This window comes from Mustela erminea, chromosome 3 (assembly GCF_009829155.1).
Source record: "Mustela erminea isolate mMusErm1 chromosome 3, mMusErm1.Pri, whole genome shotgun sequence".
Taxonomy (NCBI): domain Eukaryota; kingdom Metazoa; phylum Chordata; class Mammalia; order Carnivora; family Mustelidae; genus Mustela; species Mustela erminea.
The window spans coordinates 105,899,291-105,925,653 of record NC_045616.1 but is presented as its reverse complement, the minus strand read 5'-3'; the positions used below and the strand labels follow the sequence as shown (position 1 = coordinate 105,925,653).

The following is a 26,363-nucleotide window of genomic DNA, read 5'->3' as shown; positions in this document are numbered from 1 at the left end:
AAGAAAGGAAAAGGCGTGTCCAGAATTGCTACTTATCCCACATGGCATACTACAGAGTAGACAGCCACACAGTACCCACATTTAGCATTCCCTAGTAAATGGCTCACTGTGTCTATTGAGATGCAATGCTCTTTTAAAACAGAGCTAGTGGCATATGTATACACACTCATGATTGCACATTTATTGATTTCTAATTTGTACCCAGCTTACTTCCAAAAAGGCCCTGGAGTGGCTGACAAAATAAGACAAAGACACAATGGGGCCATTAAGAAAAATCAAAGATCAAGCCCAGAGAGAAAAAAGGGATTGCTGATTATAGCTGAAACCTGGGTTAATATAGTTCCTTCAATAAAAAAAAAAAAAAAATTATATTTAGCTCTCAGCTTTTTGGCAGCCATTCAGAATGTGTTATGATGAGGCACACAGAGAAGTGGGCATCCTTCATGTCTATAGCCGAAAACCCAGCAGAAGCCAGGCTGGAAAAGGGATAGTGGAAGAGCTTGTTGAATGAATGAATGAGTGAATGAATGCATGAGTGAAAGGGGGGATAAAAGAACCAGAGCCTAAGGGCATTGTTTGTACACCTAGGCCTGCATCCTTCTCTTCTCACTGGGAGCTGATATATGCCAGCCTCGGTGCCTGGCTAGGACCTGGAGAGGGACGGACACCACACCGAGTCGAATGTCATCCCCGCCTTCCCGGCTGCAGCTCTTCCGGCAGTGTCACCCACCTCGGCGCTCACAGCAACTCCCAGTCCCTTCACGCATCCCAGAGAGAGAGAACAGAGAGCCAGGTGGAGGGGATGGGGAGTGTAGGAGTAGTCACAGTTATCTTGGTGAGGACACTCACGCCGCACTGTAAACCCTAGAAAACACACCCACACTGTGATCTCGTCTGAGGCTTACAACTCCTCAGTGAGGAAGGTGAAAGGGAAGAGGGGCGTCTGCCTTTTACTGATGAGGATATTCAGGCACAGAAGGGAAAGTGACTCCCTTAACCTCTCTCAGAAAATGACAGGATGCCACCCTGGGATTTCCCATGCCCCGGGCTGTCTGCCCGGGCCTGGCCCCCAGCATCTCGATGCTTGAAATTCCTCCTCTGATCGGATCAAGAGCAGCCTAGAATAAAAGAGGCATCACTTTGATGGCCATGGGGAGCAGCTGGGAGGCCACATTCCGTGAGCAAAAACCAGCCCACCCAACGTTCTACAACAAGCAGAATGGTCAGACCCCACCTGCTCCAAGCCTTCCAGCAGTCCCAGCCCCATGGCCACCCTCTGTGTGCCTAGAAAGTGACGCTGACGTTCCCAATGAAGAACAGATAGCCAGCCTTAATTAGGAGCCAGCTGAAAAGGCACAACGTAGTGCTGGGTGCAGAGACGGCTAGTAAGTGAGCACAGAGGGAAAGAACGCTACAGGACTAGGAAATTAAAAACCCGGTTGTTGCCCCTCATGCCCATTTCGTACTGCTTATCCAGCTCGGCTGGACACCCAGGCTGCCGAATGTCCCTTTATCCACCCTCACGCTCATCAGGGTGGGCTCAGAGAGGAATGGTGGAAGGGGGTGGGGTCATGTTCTTGTTCATGTTTAGCAAAGTGATCCAGGTGGTCTGAGCCAGAGAAATGCAGTAAACAGCACGAGGAGACTTTGACAAAAGGTACAGGTGTGTCCTAGAGAAGGCGAGCCACGCTGCTTACCACTTAAACACAAACCAACCCTTACTGTTCTTGTTCCAACAAAGTACCCTTTCAAATACACTTAGGTATATGGTCTCTTTCTTTGTGTGTACCCACAGATACAGATATGGATACAGATCCCTAATTCAGAGCTCATTCTTAAGTACACACAGTGACATGTGTTTCATATTGCCCAATGTATCCTGGAGCCTACATACATTGCTCGACTGCATAAACAGGTATTAAACACAGCCACTAGGAATGTGAATTGCGGCCACAAGTTTGGAGCCTCCCCGGTAATGTTAGAGTCTTCCCAGCGAGGCTGTAAATCTCACTGCTTGACGACTAAGCAGCCAGACTCTGTCTCTCCATTCAGAAAACCAAGGCTTGGGCCAACCCAGCATACCCCAAGAGCTACAAGAGTCAGTATGACGTGGAGGTTCAGGGTCACGGAGCCGTTCACCATCAGTGCACAAGCACTTGCCTAACACCCAAGACATGCAAACCACAGTCTCCATTCTGACGTGCATCTCCAGCTTCTGACCCTCCACACTCTCAGACTGTAGAAATGCACAGAAGCATCTCCAATCTGCCCCCCTGCATTATACCCTGGATCATTCCAGAAGAGAAAGCCAAATTCAAGGTGTTTTTTTCCTTTTCCCACAAAACCACAGATCTCCAGACCCAGAGTTCCCAGGCTGGTGGTGGTAGGAGGCAGGAAAAGGGCAAGAGGTGTTCTAATCTGCAGGGTGGTGAGGCTGGAATGATCTGTCCAATCCAATGCCTTCCGACACCACTGCTGTCTCCTGTAAATAAACCCATCTTGAATCCCATCCTCAGAGCATTTCCCTGAGGTAAGGTCAGACCCATGTTAAACGACATCATGTCTTTTCTTGCAAAGAAGAGACCTACTGCAAGTCACTAGCTCTCAGTGGTCACTTACGCCACTGGTCTCTGAAGAAAGGGGGCAAAAAGTTGGGTGTGGGGGCACACCACGTTGAAGCCCAGCTCCAAGTCCCCGTGCAGACGGTTTAACTGCCAAGCTGTGCCTGGCACCAGGCTCCACTCACGAAGGCAATCACAATATACATATCACCAAAGCCAGGCAGGACACCAGGCAGAAAACACAATTCAATTCTACTCACAGTCTGGTGAGCTTCGGTGTACTCTGAAAAAGCAATTCCGGGAGGACCTGGAGCTTATTCTTGTTCAGGCGCCTGCAGATAAAGAGAAGAATGAGAGGATGTCAGGGGACATTAAACTGGATCAGGTGTATTGACAGATATCACTTCAATCAATTAATCAATCAATCAACAGGTATAAAGAGATCTTCCAGATTTTTCAGCGTGGTATGCACATCACGTTAAGGCATATTCTGTCTCGGAAAGTGGGCAGTCAAGTCGAGGACAGAAGGTAAAGGTCAGTCACAGGCAAGAACACAGCATGCGTGCTGCCATTCCCCCAGCACGAGCCTAGGACAGACAGACAGACATCACTAACTGATCCCACATTCTTTCCCACAGATCCCACGCAAGGCTTTTGAAACTCTCTGGCCATGTGCTCTGGGTAGCTCTTGCCAGTGATGAAACTAAGCTGCAAAGTGGGTCCCTAAAAAGAAATAAACTACCAGAGAGAATATTCTATCCTAGACAGTGGTGGTGGTGGTGGTGTGGTGGGGAGACAGCAGTTATTATGGGAGTTGAAGAAGCCACAGGTTGAGGAGACAAATGGAATCCCTGCCAGCCTGGCTCTTTGGCCCAGAGCAGGGCCGCATTCTAACTTCCATGGGCCCTTGGCACTTTTGCCTTTGCGGGTCCCTGTCTCTATAAAACATTAATATATTTTATAAGTTTGTAGGTATAAAACATATTATACTATATATAATAAAATTTACTTTGACCTGAAAAGTTTTTTTTTCTTTTTCCCTTATAATTTTAAAAGAAATTAAAGCACTTCCTTGGGCCTCTGGAAGTAATGCTGGCCCTGGACCCTGCCCCACTGCGCCTAATGGGGCAGTCGGCTCCAGGTCAAAGGTCACAGTGTGGGCATGCCACGTGGCTGGAGGTAAACTCAGCCAGAATGGATGCCCCACGTTGGAAGCCAGCCAGGCACCCTCCTGAGAATGGTCAATACTAATGCCAATAGTAAAGAAGGCCACAAGTGTTTCCAAAGGACCCGGAACCCTTGTTGTGGCCTCCAGGAGGGCTGCTCTCCTGGGAGTGGGAGGCCAAGAGGGAGACCTTGTTCCCTGCTGGCTCCCACGCCCCCCTCTCCTAGGATCATCAGTGAGTGTCCAAATCAGTGTCTCCAAATCTGTCCCCAGAATGTCCTAGAGAAAAGAACAGTTGAATTTCTTCCTTAGAGTGAAGTGCCTCTTTGGTTACCTGGGACAACCATTATTATCTTCTTAGAGTTAAGCAAACTGAAGAAAAGGTGAGCTTCATCTCTGCTTCTGCCCCCAAAGCCCACACTCTCCGAGGGGCCAAGCAGATACAATTCCCTGGGTGGGATTTTGGCATTTTCCCCCTTTCATCCCAGGTTGATGGCCAAATACTTGAGAGGGACAGGGAACTAGGAGGGGGTTAAAAAGGGCAAAGCATGTAAGAGAGGAGCATTTAAGACGCCAGAGTAAGGCTCTTGTCAGCAGTGTGCTGCTTAACCCTAAAGGGGCTCACGTTGTATATGGGCAGGTACAGACCAGTGATGCTGTTAGTGAGCCCCATGATGGCAAGGAGGCCAGACAAGAGGCTGGGAAGTTGGACGGGATAAGCTCAAATTCCCTGCCTCATCCCCACCGCAGCCTGACTCCCACACCAGTGCTCTTTTTAAATTTCTTGTTAATTGTGGTTAAAAAAAAAAAAAAATTCTTTTTCCACCTTAACCATTTTTAAGTGTATAGTTCATCAGTGTTAAGTACATTCACATTGTTGTGCAGATCTCTGGATCTTTCTCATCTTGCAAAACTGAAACACTATCCCCCTCGGACAACCCCGGCCCTGCCCCATCCAGTCCCTGATAGCCACCACTACGCTTTCTGTTTCCATGAGTTTGACCAGTGTTCTTTTGATCATTCCCAGTATCTACTCATTGTGCTCTTGTCATTAAAATGGAGAGACAAGGGGGGCCCCGGGGAGGGTGAGGGGTAATCTAGCTGCTTATTTAGATCAGTTCCCCAACGGTCAGCGATAGGCCCCTTTACATCATGTGGGAGCACAGATCCCAGGGGAGACGTGGTGGTATGACTTTGGGGCCGGCTAGGGCTGGGGCCAGGTCTAATGATACCTTGATCTCTCTGTGGGACCTAGCCTAGCCCTGCTGAGCCTCAGGGTTCCATGTGCAAAATAACCCTATTCGTTGTGTTACAGTAATTCATGATGACACAGTATATGCCTAAGTGTCTAGCACTGCAGTAAGAACATGGTGATAATAACATGGTAATATTATGATAATAAATGATGCATGTTGAGTCCTAACTGCACGTCCGATGCTGGGCAGGATGGCAGGCAGTAGAACCCGGATGAAGGCACCATTATGATCCACACCTCACAGCTGAGGACGCCGGTGCCCCGAGCGGCTGGGCACATTTCCACAAGGCCATGGCGTGAGGAAGGGGTAGGGACAGCATCAGGACCCAGGCATTCGAACTCCAGAGCCCCGGTTCTGAAAAACGAACCACTGGAAGCCTTGCAATAACTGACAGCTCCCTTCCTCTTTCCTTTTCTTCTTTTTTCTCCCTTTGGCTCCCTTTCATCCTCGGTTGCCACCCCCTGTGCCCCACCCCACACAACCATCCTCCCTGGATATGCTTCCCTCCCTGAAAAGGACTCCCTAGGAGGTCCCTAAGGCCAGAACGGGTCTCTCTGTGGGTTTGTCTGGAACCACCCTCTATTGTCATAGCCCCACAAAGCAGAGTGAGAGCTACATTCAGGCGACCGACGCTCCAGTCTAGGCAAAAATGCGAGAATCTGGCCCGCCGTGGCCTGTAGCGGGGTAGGGTGTTTAGTTCTAAAAGCCCCAAACCAGAGTTGAAGCTAAAAATAAAACCAGCTTGGCTCCAGGGCTCCAGGAAGGGAAGGAATCATTTTTCAGTATTTGTGGCTGGACAAAAATAAAAACACAACCAAACTGAGCCAATTGTGCTCTGCCTGCTGCTCTGTAAACCCTGATGAGCCTTCCAGGGCAGCTGGGCTAGGCTCTTCTCCCACAGCCTCCGGGTTTTTCCGCGGCGGCCTGGGCGGGCCTCGTGCTGGTTTCCCCTATCCCAAGGAGTTCGATGCTCTGTTTCAGTTCCAGTTTATTCCAGGATTTACACACTAACCAAGCCAGCCGAAAGGTCTTCCTTGAAGAGCCGATGAAGGCTCCAAGCTGCGTAAGGTGCATTTCCCCATGTAGCTGCTGCACAGCAGCCCCTGAGCAGGAAAATAGTAGGTAAGGTGTCACTGTCCTGGTAAGTGGACAGAAAAGCCCTGGGCTGCAGACGGGAGTACTGGCCGTGAGGCCCTCGATCATTCATGCCATCCGAGGCTCTGTCATCCTGGAACCAAAGGTTGAAATCCCCTGCCACGGTTCCAGCTGAAAATAGATCCCTGATGCCTGGATGGAGAAAAGGACTGAATGGGACCCATATGAGGGCAGACCTGAGGAGCTTGACAAACAGGCCACAGGCCAGGTCAGTGAGGAGATGAAGTCCACCTGGCTGTCCCCCTCCCTCTGAGATCAGTACTCATTTTTAGCTTTCCTGCTAGAACAATGGGCAGCATCAAGGTCAAAAATCCACTGGCTAGGAGTTTCAAGGTCATACTGCTTTTCAGCCTGAACATCAAAGTTTTATAGTATTGCTATCACCTTCCTGGAGGCACCTGGGTGTAAGATCTGATTAGAGGTTTCGACACTTTTTTTTGTTGAATTAGTCCATTTATCTACCCTTTCAATCATCCATCCATCCATCCATCCATCTAGCTTTCCATCCAACCACCATCCATCCTTCTCTCCAGCCCTTTTTCAATACGAACATACAAAGATGAACAAGAAAATTCCCTTCTAAATTAGCAGACAGTAGTGGAGAAGATAGGCATGAAAACAAAGATATCATAGGAGAACAGAGTGGGGCCAGTGAACCCAGACCTGGTAAAGGAAGGCTTCCCAAAGGAAGTGGTTGGAATTTAGTTCTGAAGCATGCGTGCAACTTTTCAGGGGACAGGGACAGAGGTTTAGAGACTTGTGCCTGGCCACGGAGGGCCATGAGACCCAGGAGCACTTAGGGAGTGGGTTGCCTTGCTGGATCGTGAGGATGACATGAGAAACAGAAGCGATGAAGCTATAAATCTAGGCAGGGGTCCTACAGCAAGGACCCTTGTAGGTCATGATAAAGGGGCTGGGCTCGGGTGTTTCCTGAGAGTAATGGGAAGCCACAGGAGGGGTGTGAGCAAGGGAATGATCATCTGGTTTGGATTTTAGAAAGTCCTCTGGAGTATCAATAAACCCGGTTTAGCAGAGAGCAAAAAAAGGAACCAAGGAGACTAGTTAAGAGGGCTCTTGTGTAATTCACCTGGCTGTTTGAGGACCTGGTTTAAGGATGAGAATGGGAGCGGCACCTGGGTGGCTCCGTGCGTTAAAGCCTTTGCCTTTGGCTTGGGTCATGATCCCAGGGTTCTGAGATCAAGCCCCACATCGGGCTTTCTGCTCAGCGGGGAGCCTGCTTCCTCCTCTCTCTCTCTCTCTGCCAACTGGGGATCTCTGTCTGTCAAATAAATAAATTTAAAAAAAAAGGGATAAGAGTGGGACTGGGGTGTAGGAGATACATGGGAGGCATCATCAACAGAGTGGGAAGGAGTTACAGGGGTGGAGGTATTAAAACCTTTCCCTGGGGCTCCTGTTAACTGAGTAACTGATCAGTTGAGATTACCAGTCACTGCTAAAGGAACAGAGAAGGGAGACCAGCACACAGAATGTGGCGTGTTCAGATTCCTGATTTCTGTACTACTGGGGTCTCTCAAATACGTTCTAACAACTAAGATCAGTAGCTGGTAAAAACAGTGAGGCCATGACTTAGGCACTGTACTAGGCACATTACCTGCACTGCCCCACCTAATTCCCACAGAAACACATGGAGGCTTGTACCCTCAGTAGCCCTATAATAAGGAAACAGCAGACTAAAGAGGTTAAAGCATCTGCCCAGAGTCAAACTTGATCAAAATGCGGGTGATGGGATTTGAACCCAGACATCAGATGCTGTATCTGTGCTCTTAGCTGCCATGTATCATAATAATATTTAATTAGCTCTTCATGATACACTGTCTCAACTTATCACCTAATGTGTGAGTCTCATCTACCCATTAAGTTCTGAAGGTCCTCCAGAGTAGAAAATACATCTACTATCTTCCTGCTGTCCCAGCTTTAGCCCACACAGCCTCAGGCACGCAGTGGGTGGTGTTCAGGAAGGGCCTGCTGAATTTTATGAATAAATCATAAGGGAAGAATGGCAAATTTGGGGAGGCTGAAGAATCAACAGCCTTCCTGGGTTAGGTGACAGGAGCCATCCTGTTTGGAGGCGAACATAACTCCCAGAGGGCCCACTCGTCTATCTGCATTTTCCAGAAGCTTCTTGCAGATTCCCCTGCCTCACTGACAGGCAAGGCAAGAACTGCAGGGCTCATTCAGTACTTCCCCCGCTGGGTGAAGGACGTGGGGCGAGAGGCGTCCAGGAAGAAAGCATGTATGTCAGCAGCAGGCCAAGGCAAGGCCACCGCACGGCCAAGCCTTCCTTTCCTCAGGGAACAGTGGCATGTCCAGCTGCCCAGCTATGGCCTGAAGGAGGGGAAAAGTCAAAATGTGCTAACTCCCAAAGGTCACCGGGACTGTTTACTTTAGTAATGAAATTAATTGGTTCCCTAGCCCCAGGCACTTTCCTCGACTGCCTAGATGCTCTCTGGGTCAACTGGTACTTTCAGAAATGTCAACATGTCTAAGCAACAAGGCCAAAGTGTCCCTGTCGCTCAGAGCGGAAGCTCTAAGCCTCCCCTGGTGGATAGATGGAGAGGACCACGGAGCTGAACGACCCTGTAGGTCGTTCTTCTGTTGAAGCTCCCCAGCACGATGGTTTGGGGTCCTGGTCCTTCTCTTTCCCAGCTGCCCCCGTTTTATTTATGTTTCTGTTTACAAATTGGAGTGCGGTCCTCCACGGGGCCAGGGCAGCACTCCCCAACCCCAACCCCGGTGTCGCCAGGAGAGGGTTTTGGATTGAGCTCGTCTGCAGAGTTGGCCTCGACCATCCCTCACCCCACCAAGGACCACACTGTGAAGTGAGAACTGCCTTGAATCCCTTGCTGTTTTATTAAACTAGATTTGAAACCCTCCCTCCCCCCAAAAAGGAGGGGATAGATAGAGAGGACCCCGGAGCTGAGTCTCCAGCTAAGCCCAGAGGAAGGGCAGCCCCCAACGGCAGAGGTCTCAAATCCTAGCTCAGAGGGGGCCACCATCATCCATGAGGGTAAGCAGGTGTCACTATACATCAAGGGAACTCTGTGAGCATTAGGGAAAAAACTTGAATGTCGGCAAGTGAAAAAAGCTGACAGCCCTGACGTGGTGCTATTTCTACAGTTGTTCCCTGTAAACGCTGATGTCCTCTTATCTTCTTGGTTTCCTCACTGGTCAAATCACATTCAGGCTTTTTTCCTGCTATGCAAATTTCATAATGCAAACTATATGTCATCTGATCAGTTCAGTAAGAAAACGGACTTGTGATGTTGTTGGTTTACATCACTGTCATGACCGGAAATGCTTCCCACATGTGTGGACAAAAAGCCTATTTGCTTCAGCATTCATGGCCATGTCTATTGGGTGACTGATTCTTCTTTGCCACTGGGATTTCCATTTAAAATTTATGTATTTATTTATTTATTTTTGCTAGCAGCTTTCTTGAGATCTAGTGGGGGCTTCCTTTTAATAGCACTTCTGGTCCAAACCACAATTTATTTTGATGGTTCAGGAGCAAGTTGACCTGAGTCTTATCTTCCACAGAATTCAACATTTGCTCACTGACATTTAGGCTGGTTATGCCAATTTTGAAAATCTGTTATTTTTAGTTTGTAACTTCAAAATGTCCTTAATAGCAATTAAAACCTTTATTTTTGATACTTCTGTGAGAGAAATAACTTTCTAAAATTCTACCCCCTAAGCAGTTTTTTCTTCATAAACCCATTTTATTTGTTTTTATTTTTTAAAAAGATTTATTTATTAATTGAGAGAGAGAGAGAACAGGAAAAGGCGCAGACGAAGACAGGGAGAGACTCTCAAGCAGACTCCCCGCTGAGCACAAAGCCCCGTGCAGGGCTTGATCCCAGGGACCCTGAGATCATAACCTGAGCTGAAATCAAGAATCGGATGCTTAACTGACTGAGCCACCCAGGTACCCCAGAAAAACCATTTTAAAAATAAAGTTTATTTCAGGAACACGATTCCTATGTAATAGCAAAATCTTTACTTCATGAGGTCCCTAAGAGGAATGAATAGCTTAACATCTGCACAGGTCTCTCCCCTGCTCCTCAAGGCTCAATAAACAGCGACTGTTACAGCGACTGTTCTTGTCACCATCATCATCCTTAGATCCCCCAGGAGGCCAGAAATAGATTTACTTCTCCTGTATGGACGACTGTGCTGGTCTGCAAGGCTATTAGCATAACAGATGAGTTCCCCAATCTCACTGGGTTAACACAGTAAATGCAGATTCTACACTCACATAAAGGACTTGCTCAGTCTTGTGAGATGACGTAGGGAAGGCACAGCCTCCAAGGCCGCTGGGCTGGTGGAGACAGGAAACAAGGAGCCATACCAGTTCTTGGGTTTCTTGACCAAGTGGTGACTCCTAACACCTCTGCTCTCAGTCTGTTGGCCAGAACTAATGGAAACCTAACTGTAAAGGAAGCTGGGACATCAGCAGGGATCTTGGGTGTTTGGTGAAAACTATCACAATAGCCAGCTTGTCTTAGCATCACAGCAACAGTCATGACCTCTTTGTCCGTTTTGTGTCTTTTTTTCTTAGTTTTTTCTCTCAAGATAGGGCACTTACGCTATATGGTATGAGATGTTTTATATATACTCTCTCTTTTTACCCTTAAAGTGACTCTTAAAAAAAAAAAAAAAACACTGTTAACTGCCATTCTATTACATAAGGAAACTGAGGCATAGATAGATTCAGTAACTTCTCCAAAGTCACACAGCTGATCAACAAGGTTTGGAAAGAGATCTCTCTCACACCAGAGCCTGTGCTTTGAACCACTTCAACATTCTCCTTCCTTAATACTTTGGTGCTTGGTTGACCAGCAGGCCTTGTGACAATCGTGGGAGGGAGGTCAGTAACAGAGAGCTTTTGTCTGTTTTACAGCTAGAGAAACTGAGTCAAAGCAGACTAGGAAACTGACCCTGTGCTCTCTTGGCTTTACTGTCCAAGGCCTATTTAACGATACTGCCCCTCTGGAAGGCTCTAAGATTCCCAGAATCACTGTTCCCAGAACAGGAGGGAAATCCGGAGCCATTGCTACAAGCCATTTATTCTTGTTCATGTTTCAGACCCAAAGGATCTGTCTATTGAGAACTTCCCTGCCTGCCCTTGTAGGTGACTTTGTACTGAGATTTACATATGGTTTCAGAGAGCTCTGGGGCTTGCCCAGGATCTCACCTTGCTGGGATCTAACCCAGGACTCTAGCATGAAAAGAAAACAAGCACACAGACTCCCAAACAACCCTTTTTGAACTTTCCTGCACCTCACGTTGGACCAATTTTCCTCCAATTATACAGTCGTTAGAAAGAAAGCAGAGCACATCAGTGGCTTGAGCCTGCTTTGCCTCTGACCCATAAGCCCAATATCCCTCCTTCCAGAAAGCCTTGAACCCTCTTGTTCCAGGGTGGCTGACCTATAAGACCTAAGTCACTTTTGCCTAAAACAATTCAGAGAACCCCAGGGACTATGACTAATAGGCTGCTTTATCCAGGACTAAATTCAAGAGCAGGGGTCTCTGGGAATTTCCCAGTAGACTGTACATGAAACCACATTAGAACACTGAGGACTCAGACTCCAGGAAAACGTATCTAGGGGGAGAAAACATGCATTTATGCATGCATGGGAACGCACAGACCCAGACAAGGCACCTAACATTTACCACAGATACAGAGCATGCAACCTCACAGAGTCACGTATATCTGTCAGAGCTGACCAGATCCATTCCAGACAAGCAGACCCCTTGACATTGGCCACAACTTGCATCCCCAAGGTGACGTCCTCACACTGACAAGGCAGGCAGCTCCTGACTCAAAAATCATGCCTTGATCCCTTCTGGGACATTCTAGTCTTGCATCCTCTCCTGCCTCAGGGTGTTTACACATGCTCTTCCCTTCTCTGGGAATTTTCTTTACCCAGTGACCAGGGTGGCAGCCGTGGAGGTGTTAAGATAGGAATGTTCTGAAGGTGGTGCAGACAGGATTTGCCAGTGGACTGAAGTGAGGCTTGAGAGACAGGGGAAGGAATGTGGACACTGTGGTGGGGCCTGCGCATCTCAAACCGTAGAACTACTGCTACTAGAGATCGGGGAGGAGTATGGGTAGAGAAGGTCTGAGGATCAGATCTGGATATATTAGATCTGATGTGCTTAGAAATATCCATGTGGAGACACCTGATAGACCACTGGATATGCCAATCTGGGCTTTAATTATAAGACCAAAATAGGAAGTTGATGATATTGAAAGGCACGAACCATGGTCTTGCCATGGGAGATGAAGAAAGGAGAAGAGGAATGAGGATGAGTGGTGGGGGGTACCATCTGCTGGAGAGCAGAGATAGCAAGAAACAGCCACCAGTGGTAGAAGGAGAAGCAAGGGAGGGCAGAATCGTGGAAGCCAAGTGAGGGGAGAGAGTTCCTAGGTGGGGTGGGACTGCTGCTGAGAGGTAGACAAAGAGAAGGATGACACTGCATCTAGAAAGGAGGAGCTCACTGGTGACCTGGAGAGAGCAGCTTGCTACAGAGGTTGGCATGACCTATTCACTGGAGAGGCTCAAGAAAGAGTGGGAGGAGGAAATCAAGGGCAAACAAGGATTTTCAGGGGGGGTTGCTATCAAGGAGGAGAGAAAACAGGCTGGTAGCTAGCAGGGGATATGGAGTCAAGAAAGGCTTTTTGTTTTTAGATGGAGAGGGGAGTTGCAACATACTTCTATGCTGATGAGAGTGATCTGGTAAACAGGGGAAATCGATGATGCAGGGGATGACGGGAAAATTGTTAAGAGCAACGCTCCTGAACAGGTGATAGGGAAAATTCCAGTGCACAGGTGATGGCAATGGCCCTCGAAAGGGCCAAAGGTTGTCTGTGGCAACAGCAGGGCAGGCAGAAGTTAGGGGACAGGTGATGGCAGACACAGTGGTGGGAATCTATGAAGGTCTCCTCTGAAGCTAGATTGTCTGCAGAGATTGAGGAGGGGAGAAGGGTGGTGGGTGACTGAGGGGAGAAGGTAAGACACAGTTTTCCAAGAAAGAGCAGGAGCGTGAACCGACCAGGAAAGGCTAGAGGTTGGTGGGTCAGCAGCTGGTGAGGTTAGTGATCCTGAGTTGTAGGCGAGATCTGCCTCCATAAGCATGTGTTTGTTCTCCGGACACATCCAAGCTGCCTGGGTGATGGGGTGCACACAAGCGAAATTGAATTCAGCCTAGGTTAGGGTTTTTGCAGGAACCACAACAGGGAGAGATGGACAAGGGAGTTCAGGGAGTTAGAATTCTTATGAAAATGGGCCATGATATTTGTGTGGATTAAGAAAGTAAGGGGTGTTGTCACCGGCTGAATGCTTCTGTCCCCCTGCCCCTACCACATTCATACGCTGTGATCCTAACCCCCAAGGTGATGATTTAGGAGATGGGACTTAGGGAATTGATTAGGATTTGAGAGCAGAGCCCTCATGAACGGGATTAATACCTTTCCGAAGCAGGTTCCAGAGAGCTCTACTGCTCTCTCCACCAGGTGAGGAATGACAAGAGGTCAGCAACCTGCAGCCCAGAAGAGTGCCCTCCATTGAACATAACCACGTTGGTACCCTGACCTTGGACTGCCGGCCTCCAGATTGTGAGAAATAACTCCCTGTTGCTTTATGCTACCCAGTCTGCGCTATTTTGTTACAGGCCCAAATGGAGTGAGACAGAGGTCATTAGGTGGGTATGAAACAGTGACAAAACGACAGAGCCAATGAATTACAGACCAATGCAGGGGCCAAGAGCTCATGGATAGGGCACAGGCCTATGGATTAGGGAATCTGGGTGATGGTCCTATTTCTGCCCCCAAGAGCTACATGGCAGCACCCTGCTTTTCTTCATAAACAGAATCAATGGGTTATTGAGATGATTCCTAAGATCCTTCTATTATTCTCCTTATTCTGAGATATGGATAGGATACCTAGATCCCACATCCAGCTCTAAATGAGCTGTAAATCCTTAGGGTTTAATCTCTCTTTCTCTTGGCTTCTTCATATTAAAAAAAAAAAAACAACAACGAAATAATGATACCAATTAGATCATCAATCCAAATATGAGGTGCCACAAGAAGAGGGTTTTTTTTTGTTTTGGTTTTTTGTTTTTGATTTTGTTTTGTTTTGGTCAATTTTGTTCACTGCAACTCAGTATGTAGAATAGTTCCTGGCAACTAGTAGGTGCTTAATAAATATCTGCTATTTGGTTATTCAGTTGGCTGGTTGAATGAATGAATCAATGAGGTGAGGGGATACGTAATTCACCTATCCCATGAAATTACTAGGGAAAAAATGAGAAAAAATATGGTAAACTCTGCAAAAAGCCTGCAGTGCTGTAAGTTGCTATGCAGTGCTGCCCAGGCACCCCTGAGCTGGCCATTTCACTCTGGCTGTTGAAACCAGAGTATCTTGTTGGGGACCTGCTGGAATGGCGCAACCAGGTTCCCGGAGAGCTGCAGTCCCAAGAGCACAGACTGATACCCTGGGCCACAGTGCTGGAAGGAGGGTCCTGAGAGTATGGGGCACGATTTGTAGAGTGGGTGAGGGGAAGCAAGGAGAGCTCTAGAACCGAGTGAAGCCAGAGGGAGGCCGAGAGTCCCTACACCACAGGAAGCCGTGAGGAAGAGTGAGGTGTCTGTATCAGCAGAATGAGGGGTGCGGACGTGAGAAGGCAGGAGGCTCCTAAAGGTGAACTCACTCTTGTGTGTGCTGCCTGGGAGTGAATATGTTGGGGAGGGCAGGGGAGGAGGACTTAGATGTTCTCAGACATTGGCACTGCTCCGCAAAAGCATGCTCCATCAAGACATTAAGCATGCCTCGAGCGGCCTATGGTTGATGTCGAGTCATTTCTACTAGGATTTAAGAGAAAAATACGTTTGAGGATTTTCTCCCTTTCAGATCTCCAAAACAATGCAGCAAAGCTGGTTCTAAATAGAATGCCATGAGCAGAGCCTATCTCAGACTTCCTATGCTTTCTCTGGCTTGTTCTCAGTCTGTCATCTGGGTCTCCAACCCCTTTGACCCACAGGTAGGAAAATGACAGATGCAAATTGAAGGAGAAACACACTAGTTGGTGGATGTCGCAGGGGGCAGGTGCAGCTCAGCACAATTTTCTGGAAGTACACTGTTTAAAATGGTCCCGTTTGAACCCACTGGCCCTTGCTTTTGTTTTAAGAAAGTTCAAAATAAAAAAAAAAAGAAGAAAGAAAGGGAAAAAAAAAAAAAAAAAGGAAAAGGAACAAAGGCCTGACAGCAAAAGATTCAAACATTCTTAGCTTGTAAATGACAAATTTCCCTTTCGTTTCTGTTCTAAACACTTGGGCTCTGCAAGATCCGTTAATGATGGTGTGCTTCTCTGTGTTTTTATCTAGGTATCTAGAAGTATGTCTACATATCGAGCAACAAAAAAAAGATCTCTGCAGCCTTCTCGGGCATGAGCCAAGGAATGTAGAGTAATTTTCTGTGACCAATTCTCATCTATAACTAATTAGAATTTTACTTTCTCATAGCATTTCCTTCTTGGTCTAGTTCCAAGGTTTTTCCTTTTTCTTTTTCTTTTCTTTCTTTCTTTTTTTTTTTTTTTTCCTAGAAAAGGAAGATACCTGGATATATTTAGAACTGTGGGATGGGAAGGGAAGAGGGGGAAAGGGGGCACTTTTCAGGTTGCATTATTGCTTTAATCTGATTGAACCTTCTTTGGTTATTCCTGGTTGTGAATGCTTTTCCAGCCTGGGAAGGGTTTCTCCACCCTCTGGCTGTTGCATTTGAACCGAAGTCTGCAGAATAGTTTAAGATCCCCTGCTCACCCCTCTCACTCCCACCTCAGGCGAGCAGCTCCCCATCCCAACCGCAGCTTTGAGATCCCTTCCAAACATGCTGGCGTCTCAAACTGAATCCCAGATGTTCACTTAGCAAGAAATAAATGAATGGCCCAAGCTGCGGACGGAACCAGTGATCCTCACAAATAGAGGCCAGGTGTGTTGGCATCTGGATTGCTGTCTCCCTTTTTCTCCATTTTACATGCACGCACGCACACACACACACACGCTCACACACATACACACAGCACACACACACACAAATACCAGTTCTATCCTGAAAAAGAATTCGACACCATCTCCAGATGTAGAGCTAATGCAGAATGGACAGGACTAGTTACCTAACATGAATTACATCTCTTCCATCACAGACAAAGGCTAAAGGGCTCCAAACACATCCCCCGTTGCCTTTGATAATCAAAACCATGATACATTTAATGTTCAAAATCAAGTTAGGCCTGAAAGCACTTAGAATTGCTAAACTATCTTAATTGGCATCAATTTTCATTGTCAATCCTAGCCACCTCCTGCATTTCCTATGAAACTCACCTTACTGGAAATTTAACAAGCACCCACTATTTGTCTATTTGGGACAAGCAATATAGGGAAGGAAAAGGAGAGAAGGCAAGACTTAAAGAACAGAGTCTGGTAGAAACAGCAAAGTTCAAGTCACTAAACTCATAAACTGATTGAGAAATGTCATGTTTACTCAGTGCCTGTTTCTTTTACTTTTACTCATTTTTGATGCTTCCCTCTTTTAATTCAAGTATAATTAACATACAGTATTATATTAGTTATAGGTGCACAAGATAGCGACTCAGCAATTCCATATGGTTCTCAGTGCTCCCAGCATAAGTGTACTCAATCCCCTTTATCTAGTTTACCCATTCCCCCTCCGCTACCACCTCCCCTCTGGCAACAGTTAGTTTATACTTAAGAGCCTGATTTTCTTGTCTTTTTCTTTCTTTGTTTCTTAAATCCCACTTGAGTGGAATCATATGATATTTGTCTTTGACTTACTTCACGTAGCATTATACCTCTAGGCCCATCCATACTGCTGCAACTGGCAAGACTTCATTCCTTTTTGTGGCTGAGTAACAGTCCATTGTGCATGCATATCGCACCTTCTTCGTGCTTGTTCTGTGTCATGCTCTGGGACACAAAGTCCAGCAAGGTCCTCTCCTTAAAGAGCTTACAGGCAGTCCATTGAACAAGGAAGAGAAGTACGTTGATGACCATAGGCAAATGCGATCTGTGCTGATGGAGAAGGGAATTGAGGAAGCTGTGGGGGAAGTTTGGATGACTTCTTGGAGGAGGCACTATTGGATTCGCATCCGGCAAAAGAAAGAGGAAAGAGCTAGGGAATGAAAAACAGAGAAAGGGCAGAGAGACTACATGGTCAAAGGAACTTTGATGGGACACCTTAGGCATGGCATCTATGTTAATGTGCTGAATGATGGCTGGCGATGCCCTGTGGGTGCACGGAGTAAGACCTGGCAGGCACAAGCCACGTGAGGCTAGGTGCACCTGTGCATCAAGTTGGTAAGGTCAGAACACGTGAAGCAATGGGAGAAGCATGATCTAGAATACAAGGTGATGGGCATCAGCTGTAAGCAAAGCAGGAAGGGAGAGCCAATCAGGGGCCAGGGGACTTGTGGAGGAGGCAGGTCTTCAAGGACAGGCGGGGAGAAAGTGGTAGGGTCTTCCAGGCTCAGAGATCAGTCTGAGCACAGCTAGAGGCAAATGTTTTTCTATGACAGGTGCACAGATAGTGAGGCAACCATCATGGTCGCAGCAGTGGAAATACATAGAGGCAAAAAAGAAAGCTAGATGGATAGGATGAAGCTATAGGGCTCGTGGGAGGCCTGGGTCCCCGAAAGCAGTCAACAAACCTCTAAAGTGATTTCAGAGCGTAAATGCACAAACATGCTTATCAATCAGCATATATCCTTATGTTTTTAGAAAAATGTATAACTCTTGTGATTATTACTTAAGATAAAGCTAAGGGGGGAAAGTAAGTCGACTGAAAGTCAAGTTAAAAAAAACATTAAATAATAACAGTACAGGTGTGACACAGATTGCCCGGAAACATGAAGGGGGTACAGAAATTGCTCATATTTGGGGGAAATCTGTGTTGCTAAATGGCTGGCCCCTGAAGTTTCTTGACCAGGACATGAAGAAAAGAACACTGTAGGAAGAAGACTCAGGGCACGCAGGAAGTTGTATCAGTGAGAAGTAAGAGCTGATGGGGGAGAACACGGAGGTGCCCATTATGTGAGGCACTATGAGTCACAGGGGACCAGAGTTACAATTGGCTGACAAATAGGAAGATGACAAGGATAGCTGGAATAGAGAGAAAACATGGCAGATGGGTTTACTGTCCTAATTCTTCCCTCCTCCTCTGTGATACAATCGTATACTGAAGACTTTGGCAACGTGTCCTTGCAGTATTTCCATGAAAGAGGGGCGTGTCTATCTCCTCTCCCTGCTGGAGTCAGGCTTTGACATGTACCTTAATTTGGCCAATAGAAGGCTGGTGGGTATGATGTGAGCAGGGGCTTTAAATGTGCTTCTGTGGTTTGGCTTGATCTCATCTCTTCCTCCACCTGCCTTGAGAAAAAACATGGCTCTGGTTGTCACAAGCCCAAGGAGAATAAGAAATGGTCCTAAGCCCACCGACAGCCTGAATCCAAGCCCTGCTTAGCCCAGCTGAGGTCAGCTGAAATCAGCCAAACTGAGCCACCTTATGACCCATAAAGCAAGGAAAATAAACACTTATTTTCCATAAGACACTGAGGTGCTGAGGTTGTTTAGATAAAAAGGAAACTGACTAACACAGAGGAGGAGGAGTTGCCTTCAGATTTGCAGTAGTCTCCTGTCTGGTCCCCCTGCTTTCACCATTGCCCACCTACATCCTCTTCTCCTCTAACAGCTAGAAGGATCCTTTCAAACTCCACATCAAGTCATTCCTTTGCTGAGAATCCTCCAATGGCTCCCATCTCACTCAGTGAAAGCTCATGTTCTTGCAATGGGACCCATGTCTCTAGGCGCTCTGTCTGTCCACCGCCCTCCCCCTTTGCCTCTCAAACTTCCGCTCTTTCCACTCTCCTGGGTTTTCAAACTGGGCCAGCCACATGGCTTCCCTGCTTCTCCTGGGACACATCAGGGTGCTCCCCTCCTTAGGCCTTCTCCTTGATTCCCTCCTCTTAGAAAACACTTCCTCCAGATATCTAAATAGCTAACATCGTCACCTCCAGTCTTAAAGCAGTGGAATGAATGACACGGCCTGCTCTGAATCCAACTGGACATCTCCCGGGCAACCCATCGGCATGTGGATACTGCCATCTCCCTGCACCCCACACTTGCTCCCACCTACACAGTCCCCATCTCAGGGAGTGACCCCTCTCGTGCTTCTCTCCTCCTCACTTGACACTCCCCACGTGCCACAAGTCACCATGTGCTGTGAGCTTTGCCTATGAAATATGTCTCCAAATCTTTCTCTCCCCCAACCTCCACTGCCTCTTTCCTAATTCTTGCTACCATGCTCTCCCCTGCCAGCCTTCTTGCTTCCAGTCTTACTCCTCACCCAGCCACTCAACTCCTAAAGTGATTCTACATATTCCAGGTGAACTCATTTCCCTATAAAATGAGCCTAATTATATTGTTTCCCCTGCTGAAAATCCCTCAAGACCTCCCCACTGCCCTCAGAAAATACTGAAACATCTTCGTCTTGCTTGGGAAGCACGGTGTCACCTGTCCTTGGTCCCTTTAGCTGTGATGAATTTCATTGAGCCCCCGAACATACCTCCAGGCCTTTGCGAATGTTGTTCCTTCTATCTGGAATTCTCTTCCTTTCTCCTCTACTTCATTAGCTCCTCTTCAGCCTCCAGGTCTCCACTGAGATGGCATCTCTTCTAGATGCCCTGTCCAATCCTTCTCTCTACCCCTATGGTCTTCTGAAATTATTTCCTATTCCTTCTGAAATTGCCTATTGACTGGCTTCTTTCATTACAGAGTGAGAGCTGTACTGAAAGGTGTCCCTACACCAGGGCTGGTCAGTGTTCTCTGTGAGAGCCCGGTGGAAATTACTTTAGCCTTTGCAGGCCTTAGGCTATCTGTCACAACCACCCAGTTCTGCCAACCTAGCATGAAAGCAGCCATAAACAATACATACATGACTGGGCATGGCTGTGTTCCTATAAAACTTTATTTACAAAAACAGGAGTGCATTGGATTTGGCCCATGGACTGCACTTTGCTAACCCTGCTCTAGGTTGTCCCTGTAACCCTGGGACTATCAAAGGGGCGCCAAAAGGATTTCTTGAATGAAGAAGGAAAGATCACATGAGTATCTGAGTAAATGAATGGTATGTTTCTAAAGCCAAGCTAATCTGGTTTGAAAAACATTTCTTACACTTAAACTCGTATTTTAAGAACTGTGTCTTTTCTTATTCCCTCCTGTTTAAAACCCTGTCATGAAATAGTAGTATTTATTGAGTGCCGCCCTTTTAAACACTTGATGATGATTAGTCTATTTTATCTTCAAAATAACCCTATGAGCTATGAACTATTTTATCTTCAGTTTGTGCAGGAGGAAATCTCAGAGAGGTTCCACAAAACCAGAGCTTTGCCTTCAGCAGAGCCCCCCTACCCTAGAGACCCTGGCTCAGTGCCAGTGATCCAGCCCCTCGGTTTGACTCCTTCCCTCAGTGTCTCTGTGGTCAGCCTGACCCTTGCCTCCCCGAGGCCTGCTCTGTCCGTGTGCCACGCACCCAGTCTGGGGTCAGCCATTCCTAATTCGGATCACCTGCCTGCCGAACTGTCCAATTCCCTCACTCACAATCCCTGGTGTGAGATTTCTTGCCTTTTCCCCAGAGGTTTACCACTGCTCTGGGCCCTACCGACCCTCAGAGCTCCATTCTATCACTTTCCCCCTCTCTCACCTTTATTCTGCCCCGGATCCGAGGAAGTTCTAATACCAGCATGACCCGTTTCAAAGTCCAGGGCACAAACGATCGTATCTAGAACTTGAAAAGTGTGAGAAAAATCCAAGAGAAGAGAAATGCTCTGATAGAAGCAGTAGCAAGCTCAGCGGTCTTCCTACGGAGATTCGGCCAATTACCGAAACACTTCCTTTGGCTGAAAGGCTCACCATTGAATTAGACTGAGGGAAGAACGCGCTGTAATGTTAAACCCCAAAGGGCCTCTCTTTGCTCCGAGGCCCCGATTTCATCTGTAATTTCTCGATGTTTATCAGAAGTATGTTCCCGGAGAGGATTTAAGGGCTCCCAACAAAAGCAGATCCCTCATTGAGAAGCTGGAGGCGGCACTTTCAGCCTGGATTTGTCCTCTCCCCGCTTTTCCAGACAGGGGTCTCTGCCTCTCACCCTGAACTCAGCAGCCCCTGGCGGCTCACGGCACTGGTCGGAATCTAAGCTACGAGCCCAGGGGTATTGCTGTGGCAGGGTGGGAGGCTGCGATGTTAATTGCTCATTAGCCATCTGTGCGTGCTGCGCCTCAGCTAGAAGACAAGAGAAGAATGTGCGCGGCCAATACCTGGGAGTCCGGCTACCGACACACGTGGAAACTATCCAGGGGGACCTCAGGTTCAATCCACAGCTTGGCCACATATTTATTTCTTACTAAAATAACATCTGGCTTTCATTTTTTTGGTGACAACTCGTTTGGACAAGACCTTGAGTAGGTTAAAAAAAAAAAAAAAAAAAGACTCTACACCCTTCCCCCAGCCTTGGGGAACTAAACTTTGTTTAAGCCGTTTTGTGAGCCAAGGGTGTGAATAAGAAATTGGTGTGGGGACTGCAAGCTGGGGTGTAAACAAGGAGTTATTTGTTTTTTCTTATTAAAAGATGATGACTTTGTGAAGTTCACATACTCCCGACTTGTGTGCAAGGCAGAGTTCCTGGGGAGAATGTATAGCAAATTACGTACAGGTCCCAGGAGTCTACAGCTCAATTACTAGGCAATTTGAAGGCTCGACTTGGTGGCCAAGGCCTTTGGGACCCAGCGTAGGATGGCTGAGTCTGGAGAGCACGTTTGAGTTGTACACTGACCCAAGAGAATAAGACAGAATACCACAAACAGTCTGCAGGTTCCACAGACAGCTAGTGGCCCTCGCTGCTACAGTCTGGGATCTCTGGGGGTCCCTGCCATAATACAGGCTTGGTGAGGTCAGGGACACTATGGCTTCTGCCCTTGACCACAACCTCAACACCTAGCAGAGCATCTGCCTATAGTAAGAACTCACATGTGTTTGCTCAGTAATGAACAAATGGTACAATACACAGGTTCTCTTGTGATTCCAGCCCCTGTCTATGGTCTCATCTCCTCCAAACAATACCTTAAGTATTTTCCACAGTCCTAAGGGGTAGGAGGTTGCCAGCCATGTACATTATAAAGAAGCTACTCTGGGACAAGAAACAAGATTCCTTATTAATTGGAGCCTCCACAATCAAGAGATGGAGTGGGGGCACCTGTTCCCTGGCTCTCCAGCTGGGGCATTTCTGAGGAGGAAACAAGTGAGGCTGCATCATTTGTGAGACCTTGACTTCACACAACCAAACATGAAATTTAATTCCATACCCACTATGTGCAGAGCAAGGCACCAAGTACTTTGGAGATTTCAAATAAGAGGCATGGAGGGAGATGGTGCTTGTTCTTGGCTGGGTCTCTCAGAGATCTTCAAATAGGCTATGCTCTTTTCTACCACGGGCCATTTGCACATGCTAGCTACTTATCTTGCATGCGTGCCCTTCATGCTTCCCAACCTTCTTTTGAGTAGCCTCAGATTTTTGCCAATCATTACTACCTCAGGGAATCATTACTATTTTCCCCTGATTACCACTCCCATCTGAGTAGGTCAGACCCTCCAGTATGCCTTCATACAACCATGTACTCCTTCTGCACAGTACTTAGAATGACTGTAATTTTCCATCATTTTCTGTGATTATTTGACTAACAGCTTCTTCCTACTACCTGCAATGCCCAATAATATCACTAACCATGTGGCTATTTTAATTAAAATTAATTAAAATTAAACAATATTAAAAATTCAGTCCCTCAGCTACATTAGTCACATTTTAAGTGGCGAATAGGCACATGTGGCTAAGGGCTATCATACTGGATGGTGCAGAAGAGAGAGAATACCTCCATGACTGCAGAACATTCTACTGGACAATGCTGTGCTAGACAGTACACTTTGTGAAGACAGGTGTCCTGGAAGTTATTATCTCCATTCTATACCGCTATAGGTAGCACAGTGCCTACCACATAGTGAGTGTTCATGAAACATCTGCTGAATGAATGGGGAACCAAGGAGGCAGACTCGTACTCTAGAACACAAGGCAGCATGATTCAGTGCTATGTGGGAGCCAGAGGACAAGACGATCACGGAACAGAGCACTGTTCTTATAGGTGAGATTGAAGCCTTAGAGGAGGCGGCAAGATTACTGCTGGCCTTTGAAGAGTAGGTAGGAGTCTGACCGTAGAGAAGAGGTAGGGTGTCATAAACAGCAAAAGAAAACAGCACTTGAGTCAGGTCATGGAATTGGGAAAAAGCGTGTCCTACCTGGGGAGGAACAATGATTCATCTTGGGGGGCACATGGGTGCTTGGGATAAAAGTCCTGAAATGGCATGCTGAGGAAGTTAAATTTCATTTACATGTGGTTTCAGGTAAGATGCGGTCCATCTACGATGTGCAACATATGTGACCTCATTGGATATTTGCAGCATCCCAGTAGGGTAGGTACTATAATGATTCCCCACTTCCAGATGAGAAAACCAAAGTTTGTATGGGTCACATAGACTCATATGGGTTGAAAATCCCACCAAAAGTCACATGGCTAATAAGTAGCAATGATGTGACTACTGAAATGAAGCTCCAGACAGACAGGGAGTACACCTGTCTCACTCTCCACGGTAATTACCAGCATGTCACATAGTGCTGGAACATACTAGAGGCCTAATCACCAGCTGGTGAATGAACAAGTGACCAAACTTGGGACTCCACTAGCTTGGGTGGAGACGGATGGAAAGGAGAAAGGCAGTATTGCAGAAGATTCAGAGTGAGAGTTGGGTTGGACTCTTTGGGTTCAGTCTTGGAGCCAAAACTTGCCTTCTGGGTGACCTGGAGTGAGCGAGTCTTTTGACTCTTGTGTACATCATCAGACCCACGGCAATAATTGATAGTGTCTTTGCTGGACAGTGGTAAGAGCTCCATGAAGTAGATAATGCACATGTTGGCTATCAAATAAATAATGGCTCCTTTTATCAGGAGGTGATCAGGACCTTGTCCCTTTCTCTAGGTTTTAGAGGGCAGAGGTGCTACAGATATTATGCGGGTTGAATCAGTCTGGGACTTGACGATGAAAGGACAGCTGGGATGAAGGAAGGAATCAGATCGCAGAAAGGATTTGAGCCTAGGGGAATGAAAGGCTAAATGAGACCATGACCAGAGGTGGGGAGCACAATAAGAGAAAGAGGTTGGGGTGAAAAATCAAGGTCATGGTGGTTTCCTCTGCAGAGACTAGAAAAACAGACACATCCAGGGGCACAGAAAGGCCCTCACTCAAACAGGATGGATTCCTAGACCTTTTAAGAGCAGAGCACCTGCTTCATCAAGTGCATTCCCCCGACTCTAAGGGCTTATTGTGTCGCTTGCTGAGAGCTCCATGTGAGATCATCTTCACCATGAATGCTGCCAGGGAGCTGTGTGTGAAGTCAACCATTAGGCCCAAACAAAATAGATAACATGTGAAGCCAAGGCTGGGTGCCTTCCTGGTTGGGTGCCATGTCGCTCAAAGCGTCTAGGGACTGGCAGGTGAGCATCACCTGGGAGCTAGTGAGAAATGCAGCCTCTTAGACCATGCCTGGAATCTGCTACACCAGCCTCGGCCTGTTAGCCATGTCTCTGGGTGGCTCTTGTGAACATTAACGTCTGATTGTCAGAGCTCTGTGGACAGGCTGCCTAAGTTCTGGTTCTGTACTTACTACATCTGTGACCTAAGCAAGTGATTTATCATCTCTAAGCTTCTATTTCTTCATCGAGGCAAAGGGGAAAACAATCCAGCTGACTCATTCAGTAGTTCTCAGTCTTGCCTGGGATTATGCATATGGAAGTGGTTAGCACAAGCTTATAACCGGTCAACGTCCAATTAACACCAGCAATGGTTCTTAGAAACCCAGCGTCCAAGACAAGGGGCAGAATGATGGTCCAATTGACCACTCCAGGTAACAGGATGTTCCCAAAGGAATGAATCAGTAAAACCAAAATGCAGCTACCACCCACCCAGCCACCCTCCCCAGATACATTTATTTATCACTCCAAACATGTGGAAGACTCCACCCTGCAGAGTACTTGAACCAGATCTGGCCCATCTTCTCAGTCTTACAGTTCAAGATTCAAGACTGACAAGATTAGGCTGAGAGCCAACATAAACACTGGAATGGGCCCGGAATCACTCTCCTGATTAGATCAGCAAACACACCAGGGCCGCCTGGAGGACACATTCCCGGAGGGCAGAGGCAGATAGGAATCAGGTCAACCTCAGGACCTGCCCGGCACTGGTTTACGGCCAGAAGAAACAGAAAGGCCGTAGTGCTGGACGGACCCACCTGCATTTTAGAAAGTGGCATCAGTTGACAACAGAAGCAGAGGAAGATGCCAGAGTAATAGCAGCAACACCTAAGCCTCATTGAGTGCCACAGTGTTCTAAGGGTTTTGTAGGTTTTAACTAACTGGATCCTTTTGACAACCCTATAAGGTCCAGACCATTACTTATTTTATCTCATTTTACAGATGATAAAACCAAGGCTTAGAGAACTTCAGCCACTTGCTATACGACTCATCACACCACTAGTAAGTGGCAGAACCAGGATTTTGGTCAGGTGCACAGTGCCCCTCTCACCTCATCTGTGCCTTCACTGAGCACTACCCTCCTGCTGTCTGTCTATCCGGTGTGGCCGAGACATCCTGGGCTGCCCAGAAAAGGCAAGGGTGGGCTGGCTGAGGCCTGCAGCAAGGGGCTCGCCCCACTGCCCCACCTTCGGAGGGACAAGGATTCCAGATCCTGCCGGAGGGAGGGCTTTTCATCTTACTCAGCCTCAGCTACAAGCAAGTGGTGACACTTTCTGGGATGCCTATTCCTATCCCAAGGAACGGCAATAGGGAAATTGAAAAGATGAAATCGCAGAAGCGGTTTATCACCCTAAGTACAAAGACAGGCATCTGTCGACAAAGGCACAGGATTATAGGTGAGTGTTCACTGACCGCCTCTTCCTCTGTTGCTCTTGGAAATCTTTTGAGACCCCAAGTTGTCAAGAAGCCTCTAGGTGCAGAGACTCAATGTCTC

At 47.2% G+C, this 26,363-nt stretch overlaps 1 protein-coding gene across 1 annotated transcript in view; it reads right to left on the bottom strand.

The window, feature by feature from the left end:
- SLIT3 (slit guidance ligand 3) overlaps nucleotides 1-26,363 on the bottom strand; it is a 589,888-nt gene that overhangs the window by 486,460 nt on the left and 77,065 nt on the right. Inside the window, exon 4 of the mRNA XM_032334904.1 lies at nucleotides 2,822-2,893. Within this exon, the coding sequence (XP_032190795.1) occupies nucleotides 2,822-2,893 (72 nt within the window). The remainder of the gene's footprint in view (nucleotides 1-2,821; nucleotides 2,894-26,363) is intronic.